The 23575-nt window shown below is 45.5% G+C and overlaps 1 protein-coding gene across 14 annotated transcripts in view; it reads left to right on the top strand.

Moving 5' to 3' along the window:
• The first annotated feature begins 940 nt into the window (after positions 1-940).
• The window catches only part of CAMK2D (calcium/calmodulin dependent protein kinase II delta), a 124380-nt gene continuing 101745 nt past the window's right edge, over positions 941-23575 (top strand). For 4 of the 14 annotated variants that reach the window (XM_071555447.1, XM_071555446.1, XM_071555444.1 and 1 more), the window contains exons 1-2: positions 943-1296; positions 2363-2457. In XM_071555447.1, coding sequence (XP_071411548.1) covers positions 1232-1296; positions 2363-2457 — 160 coding nt within the window. In that variant the 5' untranslated portion in view covers positions 943-1231. Of the gene's footprint in view, positions 1297-2362; positions 2458-23575 lie in introns of all 14 variants that reach the window. The other 10 variants (XM_071555450.1, XM_071555448.1, XM_071555451.1 and 7 more) reach the window with 3 other exon arrangements.

The following is a 23575-nucleotide window of genomic DNA, read 5'->3' as shown; positions in this document are numbered from 1 at the left end:
GCTGCATTCCCAAGGCTGTGCCGTGTCCCGGCGGTGCCCGGGCAGGGATGCATTCCCAAGGCTGCATTCCCAAGGCTGTGCCGTGTCCTGTCAGTGCCCGGGCAGGGATCCACTGGCAGGGATGCACTGGCAGGGATGCATTCCCAAGGCTGTGCCGTGTCCCGGCGGTGCCCGGGCAGGGATGCACTGGCAGGGATGCATTCCCAAGGCTGTGCCGTGTCCCGGCGGTGCCCGGGCAGGGATGCACTGGCAGGGCTGCATTCCCAAGGCTGTGCCGTGTCCCGGCGGTGCCCGGGCAGGGATGCATTCACAGGGATGCATTCCCAAGGCTGTGCCGTGTCCCGCCGGTGCCCGGGCAGGGATGCATTCACAGGGATGCATTCTCAGCGCTGTGCGGGGTTCGGTGACAGCCGCGACCCAGCGCACGCGCCGTGTATGTGCCCCCCCCAACCCCCCCCGCCTTCCCGTGGCCGCTGTGACGTCATGATGCTCCTGCTGTGTGTGTGTGTCCCCCGCTGCCCCCTCCCCGCGCCCCGGCGGGGTGTGACGTCACGAGGTGCCCGGTGTGTGTCCCCCCCCCCCCTCTCCCTCCCCGCGCGAGCAGGGGCCGCCGTGACGTCACGGCCCGCTTGCCCGCGAGCGCGCCCGCACGCGCTTCCCGCCGCCGCCGCGTGCCCTCCCCGCGCCCCCTCCGTCCCTTCAGCCGCAGGTGCCGCCGCTCCCCTCGGGGCCAGGAGCGCCCGGGCGGCCCCTTCCCCCCCCTTCTCCCTCCTTCTCCCCCTTTCTCCCCTTCTCCCCTTCTCCTCAGTCCGCCCCTTCTCCGCGGTTCGCCCCGCTCCGACGGCAGCGGGCCGGGGTCGCTAGGGGGAGGCACGGCACCGGCGGACGGGCTGCCTCGCTGAGGGGAGGGGAGGTGACGGAACGCCGCGCCCCCCGCCCCGGTTTTGCTTTCCGTTTCGCCGCCGCCTCTCTCTGCGCGGCGGGCGCGGCGGAGCGCGGAGGACGCGTGTTTGTGTAGTTATTTAGTTATTTGTTTGTTTGCTTCCCTAAAGGGCGAGGGGAGGGGAGAGGGAAGACCGGAGGAGGGCGCGGAGGCAGCGCCGTCACCACAGGAGGAGGAGGCGGCGGGGAGGAGGAGGAGAAGCCGGAGCCTCGCCTCGCCTCGCAGCCCCTCCGCCGTCACCGACTCGCCGTCCCCGGCCGCCGGAGCCACCGGCGGCCGCCCGTCCTCATGATGGCCTCGACCACCTGCACCCGCTTCACCGACGAGTACCAGCTCTTCGAGGAGCTTGGGAAGTAAGGAGCGGCCCAGGGAGGGAGGGCACCGTGGGCTGCGGGGTCGGTGCGTGAGCCGCGCCCGGGGCTCCGTCACCGCTGCCGACAGCCCCGCGGGAGCGCCGGGGCTCCAGCCATACGGCCCCGGGGCGGCGAGAGGCTGCGGGCGGGCGGTGGGCAGCTCGTGACTCTGTTTGTTATTTTTATTTATCCTTATTATTATTTATGCCTATAAACTGTTCGGTTGGGGGGTGCCGGTCCGTGAGGGGGCGCGGCCCGAGAGGGGCGCCCCCTAGCGGCGGGGCGGGAGGCGCAGCCCCGAGCGCCATGTTGGGTGTCACCCCCCGTGTCACCGCCCGGGGGGACACGAACCATGGCCACGACCGAGGGGGACACGGGCTCTGACCACCGCCGGGGGGGTCACGAACCATGGCCACGGCCAAGGGGGACACGGGCTGTGACCATCGCCGGGGGGGGATAGTCACGAACCATGGCCACGACCGAGGGGGACACGGGCTGTGACCACCGCCGAGGGGGACACGAGCCATGCCATGACCGAGGGGGACACGGGCTGTGACCACCGCCGAGGGGGACACGAGCCATGCCATGACCGAGGGGGACGCGGGCTGTGGCCACAGCCGGGGGTGTCACGACCCATGGCCACGACCGAGGGGAACCCGAGCCATGGCCACCGCCGAGGGGGACACGGGCCGTGGCCACCGCCGAGAGGGACCCGAGCCATGGTCACCACTGAGGGGGACATGGGCCGTGGCCACCGCCGAGGAGGACACGAACCATGGCCATTGCCGAGGGGGACACGGGCCGTGGCTGCCGCCGCCCTGTGTCTCCCCGGGCTGTGCACACCCGCCTGCCCTCGCCCAGCAGGATCGGTCACACGGCTTCTGCTCCAGACTTCCCTGTTCTGCTGGACAGAATCAATGCTGGCCGTCACTGCCAGAAATTCAGAAAATCCCTTTTATTTCCTCTGATTCTGCCCACATCACGCCCCTCCGTGCAGCCCCTTAGCCGGTAAATGGCAGTGGATGGTTCGGTGCGACTGACACTTTGCCCGGTTCTTGGTTTGCAGAGGGGCGTTCTCCGTCGTGAGGAGGTGTATGAAAATCACCACAGGACAAGAGTATGCTGCCAAAATCATCAACACCAAAAAGCTTTCGGCGAGGGGTGGGTATATTTTAACCTGGTGTTCATGGTGCCCCCTTCCCATTTCTTGCATTCATGTGCTAAGTGTTGAAAATATCATAAATATGGCTGAATTACTTAATAGGTTTTTAATACATTTTTAATTATTTCCTTGATTTTTTTTTTATTCTTTTGCTTGATGCTTTTTTTTTTGGTTAAATGTTTCGTGGATTGACTTCATGGAGGTCTGAGGTTCAAGGAGAGATGTATAAAACCAATTTAACATAATGCAGTCTCTTCATTTTTCTATCTAAATAATTTGACTGTCAGCATTTTGAGTGTCACCAAGCATTTTGAAAGCTGCTGTTTTTGGGGAAAGGTTGGTAAATGATAAGTTTCCATTACAGATTTATTTTAAATATTACAGTTTTACTGAGTTCTCTGTTTCTGTTGCATCTAAACATGAACATCAAGGCCTATCTGATTATGAATGCAGGAGGAAAAGTGTACTTTTATCTCATAGTAAACTTTTTACTAAGGTGAAAATTATGCTAAGGAAGAAAAGGATAATTTTTGAACTAACATTGTGAGGAAGGTAATTCTGGCAAAGTGCTGAACAGTGTTACTGTTCCAACCCTGCTTGTTGCTGCCTTCCCTGGGCTGCGTGTGTTTCCAGGAGCTCGTGAGTATCAATGGCCGGGTTGTTGTGATACATTGTGGGTAAATACACACGCGGTGTGGGTTGTTGTTGTGGAAAGGGAGCCCTAATGGTGCTGTGGGAATCGCTTGTTAATTCCCAGTCCCAGAGTTGGGACCCACCCCAGTGTTGGGATATCTGGGATTAGGGAGCGTCGGCCCTCGAGGTTATCTGTGTTTTGATGCCAATCTGTGGCGTGGCCAAGACCATGGGAGTGAATGAGCCAAGAGTGTCAGTGTGAGCCTGTTCAGGGCCTGCTTTGCTCCTGACCCCAGGGAATCACTGCAGGTAAACACCAGCTTGAAGGCATTAAATTTAAACATAAAAGGGAATTATGGCATGTTCTGATAATGTGCTCCTCTCTGATAAAGATCTTTTAACGTTGTGTCAATACTGTTATTTGCAGTTGATGAAAGCTGTGTGAAAATTTACTTCTTGCTGAATTTTAGTCTTCACTCTCCCACTATGAGTTTTGTTTTCCTTTATTTTTTAAAGGGTACTTAAATTTAAAATACTGCTTTGTAGAGTTAAGGGCTTAAAGGAAGAGAGACTAAGAAAATTACAATTCCTGAGGTAAAATTCTGTCACAATTTTTTAAAAAAAATTTTTAGAACAATAAGATGATCTGCTGAATTTTAATTGTTAAAATAAAGCACCACATCCTGTGTGATTTCATGTATCAGTAAATTTGAGTGTGAGAAGCTGTAGCAAGATCAGCACCAGGTGACCCAGTGCTATGGGTATATGTATGATGGGATAAATCCTGCAGTGCTAGGCTTAATTAATAAAATCTCAGCCTTTCTAATTATTGTACTGTATTGTACTTTGTCCATGCAGGGCCAGGTTGGTCCTTGGTGTGGTCCAGTAATAGATGGAAACATATTTGGGAGAAATTGGCTCCTAAAATGGACTGAGGCAAATTGCACACAGAGTTTTCTGTAGGGTTAGCACATAAAGCCCACCAAGGAAGGGGCTACACTTCAAATTGGGCTGGGAAACATCCTTTCTTATCAGAACACCTGTGATGCCATGTCTGTGAATGCAGGGAGTGCCTTTCCATCTCTGCCTTCAGACATCCCAGAAATGCTGGTGGGTTTTTACTTCCTTGGTTGTTTTTCTGTGCAGGTTGTTTTGGTTTTTAGTGTTTTGACTTCTACTGAACAGCTTCTGAAGAGCAAAAAAATCTTCAGATTCTTGTTAGGCAGTTCCTTAATTGCAGAAAGATGTGCTTGAATGGTACTTACGGTGCAAAGAACTGAACCTTAAAAAGCCTCAAACTGTGACACTTTCTCCTGGCTGATAATAGAGAGGTGCAGTTCATAAGTAAGGTGCTGGTTTTTAAATCTGAGTTGTGTTTCACTGCATCTGAACTGCTCCATGAGGAGGTACCAGTTCAGTTCTGTGTTTCATTCTTACTTGAAATACCAATTCCAGGGTAAGTCATTGGGTCCCCACCATCTGTGAGGGAGTTAAGAGGCTGTTCTTGGCTCTCCCTTGCAGAGTGCTTGGCCCTTTTAAACAAAATGTCAGATTTGGGCCTTCTTGTTTGTCAGGTTGAAGAAGAGCAGTGTCAGTGTATGATACAGCAGAGTCAAGGCTACCTCCTAAAGTAGCTCTGAAATGAAAAGTTATTTACTGCATTCAGCCCAGTCATAACAACACTTGTCTCCCCATCCCTCCTTCACCTCAGCCATAAATGTTCTTAGAGATTTATCCAGACCCTACTTTAGTAGTCCTAAACTGAGGAACTGATGCACTCCCAGGCTAATGCCAGTGAAATGTGTTCCCATCTGTTGCCTTGTATAGTTCCAGGGAGGTTTCAGGCTAATGGGGTGTGTGCAGAGGCATCAGCTTGGGCTGCAATTTGGAGGGGAAAGGAAGCTGGGTCCCCTTTTCCAACAGGAGTAACCTTTGTACTTCCAAGTTGGTGGTCAGTTATTTATATTGATATCATTCTGATTCCATCCTTTTCTGATTTCTGTCATAGAAATAAGGCATATTTGCAATTTAAACCTATTCCAGTGTAGCAAAACTGCTCTTGCTTCTTACAACATATATTCTCTTCTCGAGGTACCCTTAGGCTGCACTTCCAAGTTCTGAGCTTTGACTTGGCATTTTCTGAGTCAGCTGGAGCATTAATTTGATACTAGACTGTTAACAGCTAGTTCTGTATCAGTGGAGTTTGTTGTAGACAGGCTTGCACGGGGTGATTATGCTGCTGATTTTAAAAAAGGGAAGGAAAGAAAAGCTGTATTACCACTCTAATATTAAGTGCAACAGTGAACAAGGACAGAGAAAGCAAAGAATAAAGTGAAGAAGGTGTTTGCTGGTTCTGGGTTCTGTGTTGTTTGATATGGTGAAGTTGGTGGTATTTCCTTACTACTCATTGTGCTTTTTGGGCTTCTCTGTGTGGTTTTAATTGTCTTGAGAACCAGGCAGATAAAAGTGAACTTCTCTGGGGTGACTTTCCCCCAGTCTGTTCCAAATACCAGATAATGAGCAAATAGTCTGTTTCCTTTTGTCATTATCTGTACATCTTTTATCTTCTCTTTTGAGAGTCTTCTGGCTTTAATCCAAATTGATTTCATATAAACAGATCCATTTTCTTAAAAGGCTTGGCTCTCATTTTCTGTCTTAAAAAAAAAGAATTAGACAAGTGTTTGCCTCTCTGATTGTACTTGAAATACTGATGTGTTGTCACTGGGTGTAATTCTTGCCAGTAGCTCGTTTAGAGAGTTTCTCTGGTAGCCAAAAGCCTCAGGTGGTGGTTTGATGGCATCTCTGTGAGGAGGATCGTGTTCTAGTCCTCCTCCTTTTCTAGGGAGCCTTTGTAAAAGGGCTGGACACACCTCTGCCTGCCTTGGATTTCTGCAGCAGAACTCGGAGCACTTTGTTTATGGCTGTGGTTGTTTTCAGGAGTAATGAAACAATCAGCCGGAGGTTATCAGGGCTTGGGAGCGTTCAGGGACCAGCCATTCCATCAGCTTTGAGCTTTGAGCCTTGCAAGTGTCACTGGGTATTTATTTTCCTTCTTAGCAGCAGATTTCCCAAGTCTTTGTCAGCAGCTTTGCGATTCTTCCAAGAAGAGAGTATTTCCTGTGAGAGCAGCTGTGCGGCACAGCCAGAGGAGACAGAGCATCGCACTCACCTGCACCCGGCTCGATGGGTGCGGGGCTGCAAACCCGCAAACCCGCAAACCCCACCCTTCGGGAACAGCGTTCTGTGGCAGCGCTGAGCGATCAGGCTGTGGGAAGAGCACGCGGGGTCTGAAGCTGGCCAAGTAGGGCACCTCATGATCCCTAAAGTGATTTAAAATACATTAGGGAGATGAATGAAACGTGGAGCACACAGGGTAGGATTTTTCAGCGCAGCTTTTCATGACACAGAGATCAACGTTTTTGATGTGTCACTAGACTAACATTTCCTTTAGTCAGGTAGCCTGTGCCAACCAGTGCCAGATGTTCTGCAGGAAGGCAAGCTATTAGCAGGCTTCCTGTGCTCCACAGGAGGAGAAAATAATTCTTTCTAATCTAGCTAAAGATGTTAATCCCTGAAGTGCACATTTACCTGTGCTAGTTTATTACAACACATGTGTTTGGAATGCTCCTTTCTGTTCCGGCGTACACGTGACGTTGTTCCCGCACAGAGAGCACCGTCCTTAAGGGCATTTAGCTGTCAGTGAGGCAGAGTCTGGCTTTGTGAAGACAAGAATTAAGCTGGGGATTTTAGCTGTTTTCTTCCCTGTCTTGCTGTAGTCTGTTTCTCTGTTAATTACCTGTCATTAAGAATGTTTTAAAACTGTTTCTCCCTGGAATGTAGGAAGGCTCACCTGCCAACACGTGGTTGCCCTTTTTTGACGTTTGTGCTCGATGTTTGTGTTTGGCTTAGTCACAGCATTCTTTTCACTTTGACATAGTTGTGACACAACACGCTGGTTTGCACATTTATCTGCAAGTATTTCTCAGCTGCAAATTACTGTAATTTAGCAGGCTATTGGTTCTGTTAAATCAGCTGCATGTGCAAAGCTCAGGATAGTAGAGAGGAAAGAGTGCTGGAAAAAAAAGGTGTTTTGGTTGGGTGGTGGGTCAGGTGTTCTGTTTTGTGAAGTTTTGGAGCTTTTGTTGCTTTTAGTGAAAATCTGAAGAGCTTTCAAATACCAGTGAGAATGAAAACTGAATCTCTGTGATGGGTGTTGTTTGGTAGTAATTTATTTTAAATAGATTTGAAATGGAATGTCCTGGCAGTTCATAGTTAAATTATTCATAGCAAATATTATGTGATTTTCATAATGTCACTTCTGGGGTTTTTGCAAAGGGGTTATTTCCTCTCTCCATTGTGACTGGTGTTTCTCTTAGAAAGGGAGATTATAACTCGTACACTGATGGCCTTGGATTGTATCAGAATTTGAACATACATGTATTGCTCTTGCTACTATTAAGGCTTGTTGCTGGTGGTGTTACTGGGAGGAATGTTCTAGAAAGAGTTAAAGTTGTAACATATCCATTATGTTTGCACATGGAGGGCAGGGGAAAGGAGTTCTGGTACACTCTGCTGCTGTGCTTGTCACATGATTCAGCAAAATGTCCTTGATGTGTAGCTACAAAGTTTGGAGAGACACTCTTAAAACAGGCCTTATAAATTGTCCTTAAAGTGGAATTTGTGGAAGTGTAGCCGTGGGGTGCAATGGACACATGACCAAAATGTGGTGTGTAAAGTAACCTGGGGAGGCTTGGAGAGTTCCAGAGGTGTTTGCATCATCTCAGTCTGAGCGAGCTCCCTGGGGAAGGGAAATGCACCTAAGAGAGGATTCTTGGGGACTTCTTTGTCTAATCCTTTCCAAGTTGAAAATTTTGGCACTGATAAGCTCTGTTTTGTGTGTTAACTTACTGCCAGCTGAAGATTTAGCTGCACATCTGAACAGCTCCACTGCCAGGATTGCCTTTGGTGGGAGAGAAGGGAGAACTAGACAGGGGAAAGGACAAACTGAACACTTTCACTGAGCTCCCACATCCTGGTGCTGAAATGTGGATGTGTTCTGTTCCTGCTGCTCTGGGAGAAGTTGTGTTCCCTGCTCATGTTTTAATAAGCCCAGGATATTGTACTTCCAAATGAAATGTTTGGGCAAATATGAAAACAAGGAAATGAGCAACACTTTGCCTTTGCTGTGGATCTGTTCTGTTTGTTTGTGCATAGAAAGCATTGGTGGAACCACAGGCTGGCTGGTTTGTTTGGGACTTGCATCTGACCTCACTGACAGCAGGGCACAAATGCACTTGTTCCTGGAAGGACCAGAGCTGGATTCCTGGGGGCTTGTTTTGCACTTCTTTCCAAACCTCTCACAGGCTTCAAACCAAACTAAAATAACAGTGGTATTAAAATGTGCAAGTCCTGCCATATGCAGGAGTGTATTGATCCATATTCTACATGTTATTTATGCACTTCTCTGGTTATTATTGGGGTATGTGAAGTCATCTCTGCTGCAGTTATTCACACTTCTGCTCTGGTTGGGGTTTGAAGTTTTTTTTTTTAATTTTAAAATTTATTTATTTAATTGGAAAATGTCTGATCTGAGAGACTGAGATAGAAGTCAGTGAAATATTATGCTTTACAAGTGCATGTACTGCCAAAATGGTGCTTTTCATGTATCTGTCCTTCATTTGACCTCCTGAGAAATGTAGGCCAGGGTGTTTCATATGTCAGGGTCCAACTTCCTCCTTCACACACATTTATTGCACGTTTGTCAGATGCTTGGTAAGGATATTGTGGGGACTTTTAGAAGGTTATGTGAGAAACACAACTTCCTTTCTGCACTAAACAGAGAACAAACCCCTCACTTAACAGTGGTAGCTCCTCCTGTTTAATTTCTTATTAAAAATAATGATGCCCTGAATTTGCAGAAACATCTGCTGTGTTTTGAAGAGGCACAGGAATCCAATCTGTCTGTTTATTCCTTGGATGTATTGAGCTCTGTGTATATCTTTGAGCACATGTTTGTGCAAACTCCCCTTTTTAATCCTTGTGTTATGAGACATGTCTTGGCATCAGAGAGGGGGGGAGAATTTGTGTGACATGAGGTTGGTATTTTCTTCCAGAGGAGACAGTTGTGCTGTTCCCAACATCATTTTCTGGACTGTTGTCAGCTTGGTCTGAAATTCATTGAATTTCAGTTGTTTGAATGAGAGAACTCGTTAATTTCTGTTAATTTCTGAGGCATCTGACTGAAAGCTGCTGGATCTATTCAGCTGAACTGAGTTTTCACTGAATTTCCCTTCAGTCTGTTGCTTCTGGGTGCCACTGGATAGAGTCAGTAGCGATAGATGAGAGTCAGAAAAGACGGGGAGGGGCAACTTGTGCAAATTTGCAAACGTGTCTTATCCCTGATTGAGCTTTTCTTTCAATCCAGGGCCCCTTTAGTGGAAACTAAGAAGTGCAAATTGTGCTACAGCATATATTTGTTTTTACTAATTAGCTCTTTAAGTCTAGAGGGTGATAGTTAATGTGCTGAGCCAGCTATTACAGATAAGTCTGTGCAACTGTTGGTTTGAGTTGGTTGTATTTGGTAGAAAGGACCTTTGCCTACCTGGTGGTTTGAGGAAACTTCTGTTACCTGAATTTCTGACCTCTCATAAGCAGCAAGTGCGTTGGAAGTTTGGAGAGTAAAACATGCAGGTTTAATTTAAAAAACCAACGCCCTGAGCCCCTCAAATGTAACAAAGTAGATTTAAAAATGGAAATGTGGTGCTGTGGATATTTGCTGGTTGAAAATGAAACGTTTCATCTTGTGGTGGGAGGTTTTATTTTTTTAATTTTTACCAATAACCCAGAAGGTATCACTGCTAAAGGTATCGAGTTAATATCCTGGTGATGCTTTCCAGGAGAGCTCTCTGGCATCCAGAAAACCAGAATTAATTTAGCTTTTGGCAGTTGCTTTCCCCTTGAATACAGAGTGTGCTTGTTTAAAAGTTCACAGCTGTGTGTGGGGCTTTTTTTGCTCACCTACAGCCGAATCCATCATTTTGGGTGGTTGATTGGACACTCTCTCCCACGTGCTGGGTAGGGAGATGGTTCTTTTTATTGTGCCAACACAGAGCTGTCAGTGCCACGGGAAGCACTGGCTGCAGTGGCTGCAGTCACCTTCCCCTGGATGGAGAGTTGGCCCTAAACCCCCCTTCAACCAGAGGGTGTGATGTGCAGAGTTACAAACTGCAGAATAGAACCCAAGGAAAAGGAATGAACGGAGTTTTCTGGCTGCAGGAATTCTGGCAGCTCCCTCTGGAGGGAGGGGGGAGTCTCAGGCTCTGGCAGTCACACACAGCGGGGTGTGTGGTGTGCAGGCAGGTTCACAGCCCTGCAGAGCAGCTCACCAGCCTCGTGGCCTCCAGCTGGCAGCTCTCTCCAATTAATGGTAGCTAATTAGTCCGGCGGGGGGCACCTTCCCTGCGCTCCAGCCAGCGCTGCCCCTCGCCCAGCAGGGAGGGCAGCACATCTCTGCTGGAAATTACCTCATCCCAGCACGTGAGAGGAAGAGAAACATGAACCTGGAGCATCCCAGCTCCTATCCGTGGGCAGCAACCTCCTGCGTGTGCCTCCAGAACTGTGTTCCTCAGGTAATTGTGGGCAGGAACTGCTTCCTTGTCAATTTTCCACAGTGGGAATGCAAGTGTTGCAGCAACAGTCACGTTGCATGTTCATGTTGCTGCAGGAACAGATGGGGTTCCTAAATAATATCCATATTTGACAATCTGATGGGATTTGCCAAGCCTAAGCTTTCATTTAAATTTGAACCTCTTGGAGAGATAGGTTTGTGATTTAATCAGTCAAGGGAGGCCTTGAAGTTATTTGTGCTGCATAGCAGGTTTCAGGCTGGTGCTTAGGTGTGATTTTGGTTTGGGAGACTTCCTGTAGGAATGGTTTTAATAGGATATCACTCAGAGTAAGTGCTTGCCCAGGTCAAAGATTTCTCTTGGAACCTTATTCCTTTGGTTGATTTTACTCATACCCTGCAGAAAGTGAAGATGTATATTCAGTTATGACATGGACAGAGTGCTGTGGGGCTGCCCTGCAGGGAGGGGTTTGTTCTGTAGGGCAGATGACCTTCCGTTTCCCTCAGGGCAGCTCCAGGTGCTGCTGAACTTTGGTTATTAAACCTCCTTTCAAGACCTATTTACGTCCTTCTTTATAGAAAGATGTCATATTGTTAAGTGTCTCCAAGATGCAAATAAATACCAGTACAGAAACCTTCAAAAACTACATTTTCCCATTATTTATGAAACTCTACAGCTATGAAAATAGAAAGCTCATCTTGGTGCTTTTTATACTGCATGTACTGCTTTTAAAATAACCCCCCTTGGGTGTGAGGTGGATTGTTCACTCTTGGCTTTATGCAGCGTGGACAGCCAGGAAATGGTGCTGGGCTTGCACTGGTAGGAGCTCCTGGGACTAAATGTCTTGCTGATCATGCCATGTTCTTTTTGAAGGACTTTTTAGCATCACCATTCCAAAAGGGAGAGGTTAAAATAAGGGCCTCTGTCATATTTTTATATCTTTTTGTGCTCCTCTTGCTGACATTCATCATTAATACTCAGTAAATTTTAGTGTGTTAAAAACCTTCTGAGTTCCTTTCAATTGAAGTCTTTCATAGCTGTTGCATTTTTGGGGCTGAGAAGAGGAAGAAAAGGCCACTGGTTCAGTGTTCTGTGTGTGTTTGGACATATTAGATGCAGGAAAAGGTCTGGCCTGGTCTGTGTGTGCCCAGCCAGCCTGTGTGCTGGGGCAGAGTAATTCATGCTAAAAGAGCTGTTAACTAAAGTGGTTTTACTTGTAATGAGGGCAGGAATTGGTGTCTTTATATTTTTGTTTATTTGTGTTAAACATGATTTATCTTTCAAAATTAAGCAGTAAATTGCTTTCAAAGCCTTGCAAATCACAACATGTAATGAGATTAATTTTCCCAGAGCAGAAGTTGCTTACGTGTGGTCCATCCCTTCCCTTAGGAGCTGTGTGTTAATACTACAGAAATTTGTTCCATCTTGACAAAGTTCACACTCCCTAAAGTAAAAAACATTTGAAAAAATATTTAAATAGAATTAATTCCCTTCCATTCCATTGACAGGGGATTGATTTCTGGGATATCTTGCCTAAGTAGTTGTGAGTGGTAAGACTTGGTCATTTACAAATACTGGAAGTCAAATTTAGTGATCTGTTTTAGTCAGCTCTTGGTTTTGCTGTTTGGTATAACACAGTCTGGCTGAAAGTGATCCCTTCCACTTGCAGATCCCATTTATCCACTGCCAAACTCCTGTAGGATAAGAGAATATTTGAGCCTGTGTTACTGGGGCTGGCCTTAGGTGAAAAATAGGAAATGGAATTAAAGTGTGGCCAAGGTGAAGCCGAGTCCTTCAACACAACAAATAATCTGATTCAGTGATCAAGATCCATCTTAAAGTTAACTGGGGAGGTGAGAGGGTTGGTTATTTTGGGTGTAATGAAGACAGAATGCAGTAGTGCCCTCTCTCCCATCAAAGACTTCCCTGATTTGCAGCCCACATTTGGTGATGGGCAGTGTTTGTTGTGTGTGCCTGGGGTGTCCTTCAGAGAATGTTTCATCTTTGATCAGTGTATTTGTGAAGGACAGTCTTGTGCACGTTGTTTTCTTTCACATCCATCTGCTTGAGCTTCCCCTTGAGTGACAGACTTGCCATTGTTATGTCCATTCTTCCTTATGCATGCTCTAAACTAATTTATATACTTAAATATGGGGATGTTTGGGATGGGGCATTGGAATTCACCACAAAAAATAGGTGAGGTTGTCAGAGTGTCTTCAGTAATCACTGTTGTCTGCAGGGGAGGATCTTGTGTGGTGAATTCCAGTGTTTATTTACAGGGTCATTTGGCTGATTTTGAGACTGATACTGAAGCAACTTGTTTAGTGATTTCACTTTGGGTTTCCCATTCACCACGAAGTTTCCTGTCACCTCTTACCAGTGGCCCACCACTTTCAAACCCAGTTTGGTAATCCCCATTTTCACTAATCCCAAAATGCCTCATTTTCTTTGTTTCTGCATCGTAACAGCAGAGCCTGGCAGGAGGTTTTGATCCCTGTCTGGAAAATTCCCCAGAGTCCTGTTTTAGAGGCCTTGCTGTACCCAACCAGCAGCAGATCTGCAGAGGTGTAGCTTCAGCTGCAGGTTTTTTGTACAGTTTCTCGAGATCATGTAGATTAAGACCAAAGTCCAAACCCATTTCTTTCCATCAAGGCGCGTTGTGCAGCTCCCCATACGTGTCTCTCTGTCGCCTGCTGTTACTGTTGCCTCTGTGCAAGGTGGAGTGGGAACTGCTGGGAAAACAGCTCCACGAAACCAAGCTAAATTGGGAATAGTTTCTGTTCAGTGTTGACTTGTTTCTACAACCACAGATGCTCCTCCAGACAACAAAAGGGCTCAAGAAAAAGCAACCTGTGCAAATGCACTGGGAGCAGCACAGGTCGTTGTTTGTCCAAAGTTGTATTGAGCTGAAACACTTTCAAAACGTTGCTAATTGTTGGTGAGGGGTTTGGTCAATAAGATACAGTGTGTGGAAATGCCTGACTAGCTCAGCAGGGATTTAGAGGGTTTTTCCTGAATTACATTTAATTTTTTTTTCCCCTCCTTAGAGGTCCCTTCCCTTCCTGTTCCTTGAGCTGTAGTTTATAGACAGCTGATGTTTTATCAAATTCTGACAGTGGACAGCAGAAACTTCCTCAACAGGGAAAATGCACATTCTGGTGAAGCAAATCGTGCTTTTTTCTCTCACTGGTTTGTATTTTTGGGGTTTTGAGAGCAAATTGTGGCAGTTACTGGGGAATAGGTTGGTCTGAGGGGTTGGGCAAGAGGCCAAAGTTGTATTGACTCACGGGCTACAAGAGCTGAAACACCTTCAAAACGTTGCTAATTGTTGGTGAGGGGTTTGGTCAGTAAGATACAGTGTGTGGAAATGCCTGACTAGCTCATCAGGGATTTAGAGGGTTTTTCCTGAATTACATTTCCTTTTTTTTTTTCCCTCCTTAGAGGTCCCTTCCCTTCCTGTCCCTCGAGCTGTAATTTATAGACAGCTGATGTTTTATCAAATTCTGACAGTGGACAGCAGAAACTTCCTCAACAGGGAAAATGCACATTCTGGTGAAGCAAATCGTGCTTTTTTCTCTCACTGGTTTGTGTTATGGGGGGTTTTGAGAGCAAATTGTGGCAGTTACTGGGGAATAGGTTGGTCTGAGGGGTTGGGCAAGAGGCCTTGGGTGCTGCCTGTCCCAGGTGACAGTGCTGGTGCTCCCTGGCACTGCCTGTTGGAGTTTTCCCTGGGAGAGGGAACACCTCCCTTCCCTGAGCTTCCCAGGGGAGCTGGGCACTGGGTGCCACACCAGTTCCATGGCCAAGTGCATCTGGAACTCCTGGAAATAAGGGATAAGAAGGCAGGGTTAAAGTCTTGGATGCTGGGAATGTGTCTTCTGGGAACAGAAAAGTTCATTGTGACAGTATCAAATCTCTTCAATCTGATCTTGAAAACGAGGGGATTGATGTTGGGTTTTTTACTTAGTCTTAATAATGAACAATGAGAAACTGATGCTACACAGATTATAAACCAAAACAACAAACAAAATTCCTATTATTTTTACTCAAATGTCTTGGGTGAGATTTTCCATGTGCTCTCCCTGCCCTGGATCCTCCTCATTTAGGAGGAAGAAGAGAAGGAAATCTCTGCCAGGAGAGGAATCCTCCCCTGAAGGACATTTTCCCAACTGGAAGAGTTATTTTTACAGAAAGGGGGAAAAAAGATAACAGTTTATTTCTGGTGTTGAAATACAAACTGGAGGTATGAAACAAACCTCTGGTAATTCAGAATCAGCACTGCCTCCATCAGTAAATAAGAGAATTCTGCAATCATGCCTCATTAATAGTGATATTATCACTTAAACAGCAAGAGTCAGTGGAACCAGAAGCATATTCTTGGCATCTCTCTGATATTCAGCAGACCATGCAAGTTCTGGATAGAAAATGTGATTATGGGAATGAGCACAGAGCTATATACCTAAAGCTACCATGGCATTCCACTCAGATCTTAGCATGTCAAAGCTCAGTACCCAAAGCTGACCCACCTGAATCTGTTTCATAGCACAGAGTTAATGGGATTGGGGAAAAAAATTAAAATGGCTCTAATTTTAATACAAAAATGCATTTTAGTGTGAGAATGACATAGACAACACCAAGCTGAATTAGTCAGAGTGGCTCCAAAATAAGAGGTGGAAACCCTGATAATTGTCTTGTTTAATGGAGATTTCAGCTGCTTTGAGGGTTTTATGACATCATCATGTGTGGCTACATGAAGTGATCACTGTGAATTCTGAGTATTGGCAGACATACCTGTCCTTGGATTTCCGTGCTGGGATGCCCAGAAAGCAGCTATTTGCATTTGATGGTTTATGTTTTTGAAGGATTTCTAACACATGGATTATTTCTTTGCCAAGAGAAGAGTCTGTGAAGGAGCCACCAAACCCCTGAGCACGTAGGTTGGGTCTCAGAACCTCTGCATGGGGTGTTTGAGCTTGGGCTTTGTTTTGCAGCTGTGGTGGCCTTAACTGTGCCCTCAGGAAATGCCACTCTTGGGCAGTCATTTTCCTCCACTGCTCTAACTTGATCATGTTTAACCTGGTACCTGAATCCTCAGCAACTTCTGGTGGATAACAGAAGGATAAGGGTGGTGGCTGAGTCTGGGCTCTTCCTGTGTGTTTTCATCCACACTTATCCCACTAATTTTGTTAAGATATTAATTAAATGGCTCCTGCTTTGAGAACTGTCATTCTCAGCCTGATGCTTGAGAAGGTTGATAAAATAGACAGCTGAGTCTGTAGGTCTGGTGGTGTGTTTTTGGCTTTGTTTTGGTGGGCTTTGTGTTTGTTTTTCTTTGGGAATTGTTACATCCCGTGTCTGAGATGGGGCCCTTGTAACCTCATTGCAAGGTAGTCTCTTTAAATGCTGTGTCTTTCATGTTGTTTGTTTTGCTTGAAACCTGCTTGGTTTTCTTTGCTGTGTTTTGTGAATATTCAATGTAAAAAGGTGCTATAGTTAAAATGGTAACTCTTATATAAAAATGCCTGTCTAGCTCAGCAGAGATTCTGAGGGTTTTGCAGTGTGTTCCATGACTTCTTTTGCCTTTTTTTTTTCTCTTTTTCCTTAGAAGTCACTTCCTCTGTTTCTCAAACTGTATTTATAGACACCTGGTGTTTCCTAAAGCTCTGACAGCAGAAACTTCCTGAGGAGGGAGAATGCAGGAGCCTCTGGTGATGGGAATTGTGCTTTTTTCTCTCAGCTGGTTGGTATTTGGGGTGTTTTGTGAGGAAGTTGTGGCAGTTACTGGTGGATAAGAAGGAAAAAAGCTGGTTATCTTATGGGGAAATTGTGATGTTTTTTAACTTGTTTTTTTTTTGTAATTTTGCCTTATCAAGAAGGGAAAATACTCTCCTGGCATCCCATTGCTCTGTCCTTGTAGCATAAGTGCTAAAGAAAGTGCATGAAGAAAATCACTGTTCAGCAATAAACTATAAAGGTGTAGCTTGATCTTGCATCAGAATATAAATCAGAATAAGAATTTCCAGCCTAGTTCATTTTTAATTGGATGTGTTTACCTCACTAGTGTGGGAAGATTCTTCACATTTCCACGGGACTTTCTGTGGCACAATTGAATAAAATGCTCAGCCTCTCCTTCAGCCTGATCTCATGGAATATGCTGGTTTTCCGGGGTGGATTGTTGAGTGACAAGCACTGCAAATGTGCTTGAAGCTTCCCTTAGTGACTAAGCTTTCTTGCCTAATATAAAAGCCAACGGCTGTGCAGGAGGGAGCAATGTTGTCAAACCTGTCAGCGAGTTCTCAGGGTTGCTTTGAGCACTTGTAATGTTCCTCCTTTAATTGACTTGGAAGTTGGCAAGGGTTGAGTGTAAAAGGGGAAAAGCAACTTTTAAAGGTGGTGGGAAAATTCAGCTTGAGAGTGAACTGTGCAAAGGCCTAAATAATTAGCTGCAGTTAAATTGCCTGCTTTCCTCATCTTGGGGGGAGGTTATCTTTTTTTTTTGAGTAGGATGAAAAATTATGGAAGAATCTACAGTCCTTTGAGAGCATTTGGAGGTTGAACTACAAAAATATGTGAAAAATCATCTTTTCATTTGTTGGGTGTGAGTCTGTTGTCATCACCTGAATGTCACTGAAAAAAACTCTCCCTTACTTCTCAGGAGGTCTAAAATGGACACTTAGTGTTTTGAGAAATGACAGACAGTAGTCATGGTACCAGCTGGGTGAAAACAGGTTAAAATTTTTTTAAAATTCAGTTTATTTCTGCTCTGCTGCAGAGGTGGTGGATAGAAAGCTGGAGCGTGCACAGCTTCTCAAGAAATCCTTTTCATGTCCCAGCAATCACCCACAGCAAAAGCCTGTAAGCTTTGGGAGCACGGCAAGGTGGGGATCTGGGAAGAATCCACGATGAACTCTCCTTTATCTGATCTTTGCTCTAAGCTGCAGCCTAATCCCCTGTGTCTGTGGGAGCCACAGGTAGGGCAGTGGAGTTGAGGTGAGTGAGAGGTGAGAGGTCTTGGCTGCCTTTGGCCCAGTGCCAGGGCCCACACCCGGCACTGCTGGGTTCTTAATGTGATCCTGGTCACAATTCCTCCTCTGAACTGAGTTTTCTGAGTCGTCATCTCAACAGGATGAAATAGGAACTTGTGAAACTGTGGGATTTGTACAATTCCACAGTGCCAAGGACAGATGGGAGGCAACGATATTAAAATGGCAGATGGCTCTCTGGTACCCTCTGCCAGAGAAATTGCAATAAAAGACCAAGACTTTCCTTAAACTTTTAGTTTCTGATGTTTCTTTTAGGAAATAGCATATTATATTTTTCACTCGTGCTTGGCTGATGATTTGCCTTGAACATCAGGAACCACAAAATTGCCCTTGGGAAGATGGTACAAATTCATAGTATGGAGGGCAATTTCAGAGTTGTCTTTTGTCTGTGAAAAATGAGCAAAAGATTGGGGTGGTGTCAGGAATTCTGTCCACTGTGCCCTGTGTCAGTCCAAGCACAGGATCCTTCCCCAGCTCTGCTCAATCCAAGGAGAGTTTAAACTGATCAGAACGTGTGGGTGAAATCTGTACTGTAATTCTGACAGGTGACAGTGTGCAAAATTGCAATTTCCATTACTCCTGTCTGGAGCCACGCAGGTAACTTTGCCAGTCCCATGTGCATTCCCTGTGGAGTGAGGCTGCACAGGCAGTGCCCCTGGAAGGGATCTGGCCGGGGTTATCCCACGGGCACCGGAGCCGACAGGAAAATTGCAGGGCGTGTCATCCCCATCCGATGTGTGCGCGGCTCTGCTGCCACTCAGCCCGGCAGGGCCGAGCTAATGAGGGGAGCGGGAACTGCCCTGCTTAGCAGAGCGTGTGCTGCTCCCAGGAAAGGGGCTGTGCAGGGAATGATCAAACAGTCTGTCCCAGACTCCTGTTTCCTTCTCCAGATGCTCCCTGCTTGTCTCACGGGCTGCTGTGGGTGTGTCTGACGTGGGCTAGGACAGAATTGTACACGTGGTCCTGTCAGAAAATTGATTGCTACATAACCCAGAGACAGATTTCACACAGCACCTGGAGCTGCAGTGAAGGTTTTGCTGCTTACATCTTGTTTACACTTCAGTACAGATATTTATTTATTTTTAAGTCAGTTGACTTTTCCTTGGGGAGAAGTTTTTGCCAGTGTAAGCTCTCTTTTTATGAGGGCTACTCTTTGATTAAATCTGAGATGTTGCTTTCTAAGTGGAAATCATGCTGCTCTGTTAGGTGGAAGTATTTTGGGTTTTTTAATTGCTGAGATCATGTTGATAGGTTTGAAATGAAATGTCTGATTTATTTTAGGTATTAATGAAATTTAAAATAATTGTCCTGAGTGACAATTCTCCACCAAAATCTGGTCTATATCCAGCCACTTGTTCTTAGACCACAGAATTACTATACACTTGCTCTTCTTGAGCTGTGCTGGGGTTTAGATTTTTGAAATGTATTCTGCCAGGTTATTTGATTAATGATTTGCATGGAGGATTTCAATGAAGAGTTTTAATCTTGAAGTGAAGAACCAGAGCTAATATATTCCCATCTCTAGAATACTCATAAGAGACATCTTCAGTATTATCTGGGGCAGTTGGTAGTAGCTTGGAAGGAAGGGTTGCTGCAACACAAAGGTACACAGTGACAGTCATTTTACCCTCTCTTTGGTGGTAGTACTTTTAGTATCAGTGAAATTTGATTGGCATAAAGTTAAAAATCAAATTGTCAGGTGGTGAAACTGTGTCACTTAGGAAGCTTTAGATCCTGGTTCAGCATGACAGATAATTAATTAATTACGTTGTAGCCTGTGAACAAGCCTAGGACTAAACACACCTGAAGTGTGCTGGTGTTTACATGCATTGCAAACCCGGGATAGGGATCACCTTGCTTTGCTCAGGGATGGCCTGGCTCCAGCAGAACCCCCTGTGTGAGCAGCACAGCTGATCAGTGCATGTGAGAGATCTGGCAGCTAAAGCCAGCTGGGAGTTTGGCTAATTTGAAACGTGACATTTTATGTATTTATGTCTCTGTAGCACATGGAACCATTACCAGGGCCATTCAGACACAGTGGGTATTATTGATGTTTGCTGGAGGAATCCAGAGGCAGGGAAGGCAGTGTGGGATTGGAGGGTGGAAGGGGCACCCTGTGTGTGCCTGGGCAGCCCCGGCAGCTGCTGCAGCCCCAGGTGTGGTGGCTCTGAGTGATGAGGCCTCTCTGCAGTGAGCGGGGGCTGCTCCCGCTGCTGAGGCAGCACCAACACGACAGGCCCTGTCAGCTTCACTTCTAAACTCTGTTATGTAAAAGCCATCAAAAATTTGGAAGGGCTGAGGTCAGAACGGCTTGGTTTGGATTAGCATCTCGGAGTTTTAACGAGGGAGGGAAGTGGAGGCTTCTGTTTTGCTCCTCTAAGATGTTTCACAACACAGTGATAAGCATTTTTATCTTCAGAAATAAACTGCTGCTGGTGTCCAGTACTGTTTAACTTGTGTCACTTATTGGTCTTTATTGTCATGCCACAATAAAACAGTATTTAAATGGAAGAATTTTTATGCTGTTAGTTGACTGAAATAGCCTAGAGCAATATTTGACATCTTAAGACTCAGAGGGTGAACTGCTTTGATGAATATTAAACACTGTAGAAAAACTAGGAGAATTGATGTTGAAAATACTAAGTATTCTTTTCTTTTTTCCTGGGGGGGAAGGGTAGTGGTGATGAAAGGTGTAAGGCTGTGTAGCTTTTTGTCCTAATTTGGTTCAGCTTTGGCACAATGTATTCAAAATGACTGTTGGATCATACGAGCGTGTTCTTGAAACAATGTAATTTCTGACAGAATTTTTCATGAGAGCCAGCGAATAATGTGCTGCTTAATTGCTGCAAAATACTTGTAGGAGAAACAAGAGGTGCTGGTGCCTGGGAGGGTGAGTTGCCACGTGCAGTGAGGTTGGGATGTGGCACAGTCGCTCCTGGAGCAGGAGGTGCCAAGCTGAGATTACCCCATGGATGGAATTGTTACCCCCTTCATGGAAGTCTGACCCAGGATGCCTGCAGTGGTTCCTGGTGCTCAGATCTGCAGAGATGCCACATGTTGTCCATGAAATACAGATCTTGTAATGCCTGTTCACCTTCCTCAATGCCTGTGCGTGTTCCTGGAGGGGATTATCTCTGTCTGATAAGCTCCTTAGCAGCTCTGCACAGGCCTCTTCCTTCACAACTCTTCCCTCGAGATATTTATAGGTAAAGCATTAACAACAGACATGGGTTTTATATGGGCTTCTATGGGCTAAGGAGATTCAGCCTTTGGCTCTTTAAATTTTGCAAGGTGTAGAATTCCATTCATAAGGAATATTTGTGAGCCATGGCCCTACTAGTGTTTTTCACCCTCCTTCCCACATCTCAGTGGTCTCCATGAGACAGAGGTGGCTTGTGAACATGCAGGAGGAGAAAAGAGCAAAGAGAGGAGGCGAGGATGGAAAGAGAGGGTGGTTTTTTCACTTAAATGTTGGAAAGCTGTGAAAGCAGAATGGCTGTTTCTCTTTGCTTGTGATGCTTTGCCATGACACTATGGAATCTACCTTCAAGGGATAGAAAATGTCCTTGTGCTGCACAGAAGTACTCACAAGAACCCATTCATTCCAGGAGGCAGATTGTAATGTGGGAAGGATGTTTTTCTGCTGTAATTACTTGGTATATGTTTATACATACCAGCTCTTCACAAGAAACTCTTTGGAGAGATGACTGTTTGCCTTCAAATCAAATTATGCTTTTTGAATGGTCAGTAAAAAGCACATGGAAAAGATAACAACAATCTCTGAAAAGGCCACTTAGCTGCAAAGCAGAAATTATCACTTTGCATTGAGAAGTCTCTCATTTCCACATCAAATATTCAGGCTACTTTTCTTTCCACACTTAAGTGTGCCTGAAAGCCATCATTAGTTACTGCATGGTGGTACAAATCCGTGGGGGATGTTCCTCAGCTGGTATTTCTGTGCATAAACTCTTCTTCAAGGAATTGCTAAGCCATTAACACCAGGCTGCTTCAAAGGAATGGATCCAAACTGCTCTCACCTGGCTGGCAAAACTAGGAAAAAACACATCTTGTCTTTTTGCCCCAAGCAAAAACATCATTGCTGTTAAATTGGTTTAAAAGCAGGAATGTAAGAAAGGCTTGAGTGGTGCTACCTGCTAAATGATTTCAGACTTTACAGTTTGCAGAATGTTTCTGACTGTTCCAGAAGCAGCCTTGGCTCTCAGTTATTTCTTTTGGAATGACAGAACAGCACTGAGTAGCAGCACAATTTCAAGGAATGAGTAGTGAGCCTGGATGAAATCATGCTGTGGGTTTTATACTTGGAGATGAAGGTGGGTATCTCTGGATGGGATGTGTTATCCTGATAGATTTTGACGTGGTTCTGACAGAAAAGCTTATTTGAGGATAATTAGGTGATGTAGAATGTCTTTCTGAGCAAGGCAAGTGGTCAAGAGGTTGGAAAAGTTGTGAAAATTCCAGAAGTGCAATGAAACATGCTGAGCAAGCTCTTCTGGTACAAAGGGGAAGAAACGGGTTCCCCTTTGTAGGCAGGAAAAACACCAAAACCAAAAATGCAACCAAAAATCCGAGCTCATCTAGAGAAAAATGGGCAATTGAGGAACTTTCTCAAGACCCTCAGATTGCTTTTGCCCACATGGTGAAACCAGAGCTTTGTGAGCTGCTCATGGGGGAAGAGTGAATTGGATTAACATTCTGGGGAATATTCCAGAAGAAATTTTCCTTAGCCTGAGGGAACTGGATGGTATTCCTTCCTGGGCTGTGCTTGGCTCCAAGCTAGGGATTGTCTTCTGCTGCTTCCCTTTGGACAGGTGATGTTTATAGGTCATAAAGCAGCACCAGCCAAATATAAAACAAACTTGTAAAGCAGAGCAGAAGAGAAAAAAATATTGAAAAGAATATAAATACTTCTAAATTGTCAGTGTAAATATTGAACTGTGTGATTCTCATATCCAGTGACAGAAAATTGTCACTATATTCTGTATAGCTGACGAGGTAGAAGTTTTTAAATAGGTGGATTTCAAGTGTGTTTAATTGCCATCAGAATACAGATTTGATTTTTTAATGAAAAAATCAGATTTTTATTTTGTGTGTTTAGAATCATTAAAAAGAGATAAAGGAGCAAAATTTCGTTGTTACTGATGAATGGACAATTATGTTCAGTCTGGAATCACTTTTGCATGGCCATTAAACCTTTTGAACTGCCTAATTTGATCTCTAAGCAGAAATATTGACACTTGACCCTTAACTGCAGATATGTTAAACTGAGATAAGAGTGGGCAATTAAAAATGTATCTTTAAATAGAAGTGCAATCTACACAGGATCCAGCCCATTAAGCAAACTGTCAGACTGTAGCCTCTCCTTGCTGAGAGAAATTGGAAATTAAAGGTCTTGAGGTAGTGAAGAAAAGAAAAATGGAGTGTGAGAAAGGTGAAATGTTTGTTACACGTGGTTTTCTTTGAGATAATGTACAAGTGAAGGGCTGAACTTGGAATCTGCTGTGAGAGACGGTGGATATCTCACTTTATCACACTCTGAACAAACAATTGAGGGTGGGGAACAATAATTTTCAACTTTGCACGAGCTGAACCATGGACAGTGAACTCACATCACTGAGATGCTGCACCTGATTTGCAGCTTCAGCGTCCCCTGCGTTCTCAGCTCTGTAACTCACTCAGGATATTTCTTGGTTTTGGGTAACTCCGTGATCCTCGTGGGTCCCTTCCAGCTCAGGATTTTCTGTGATCCTTTGAATTCGTTGTAGCACTGTGTGAAAGTCATGAGAAAAGGTGGCGAT

The sequence above is a fragment of the Pithys albifrons genome, chromosome 5, assembly GCF_047495875.1.
Source record: "Pithys albifrons albifrons isolate INPA30051 chromosome 5, PitAlb_v1, whole genome shotgun sequence".
Classification (NCBI taxonomy): Eukaryota; Metazoa; Chordata; class Aves; order Passeriformes; family Thamnophilidae; genus Pithys; species Pithys albifrons.
Note: the sequence above shows the minus strand (reverse complement) of the source record. Positions and strands in the feature narration are given on the sequence as shown.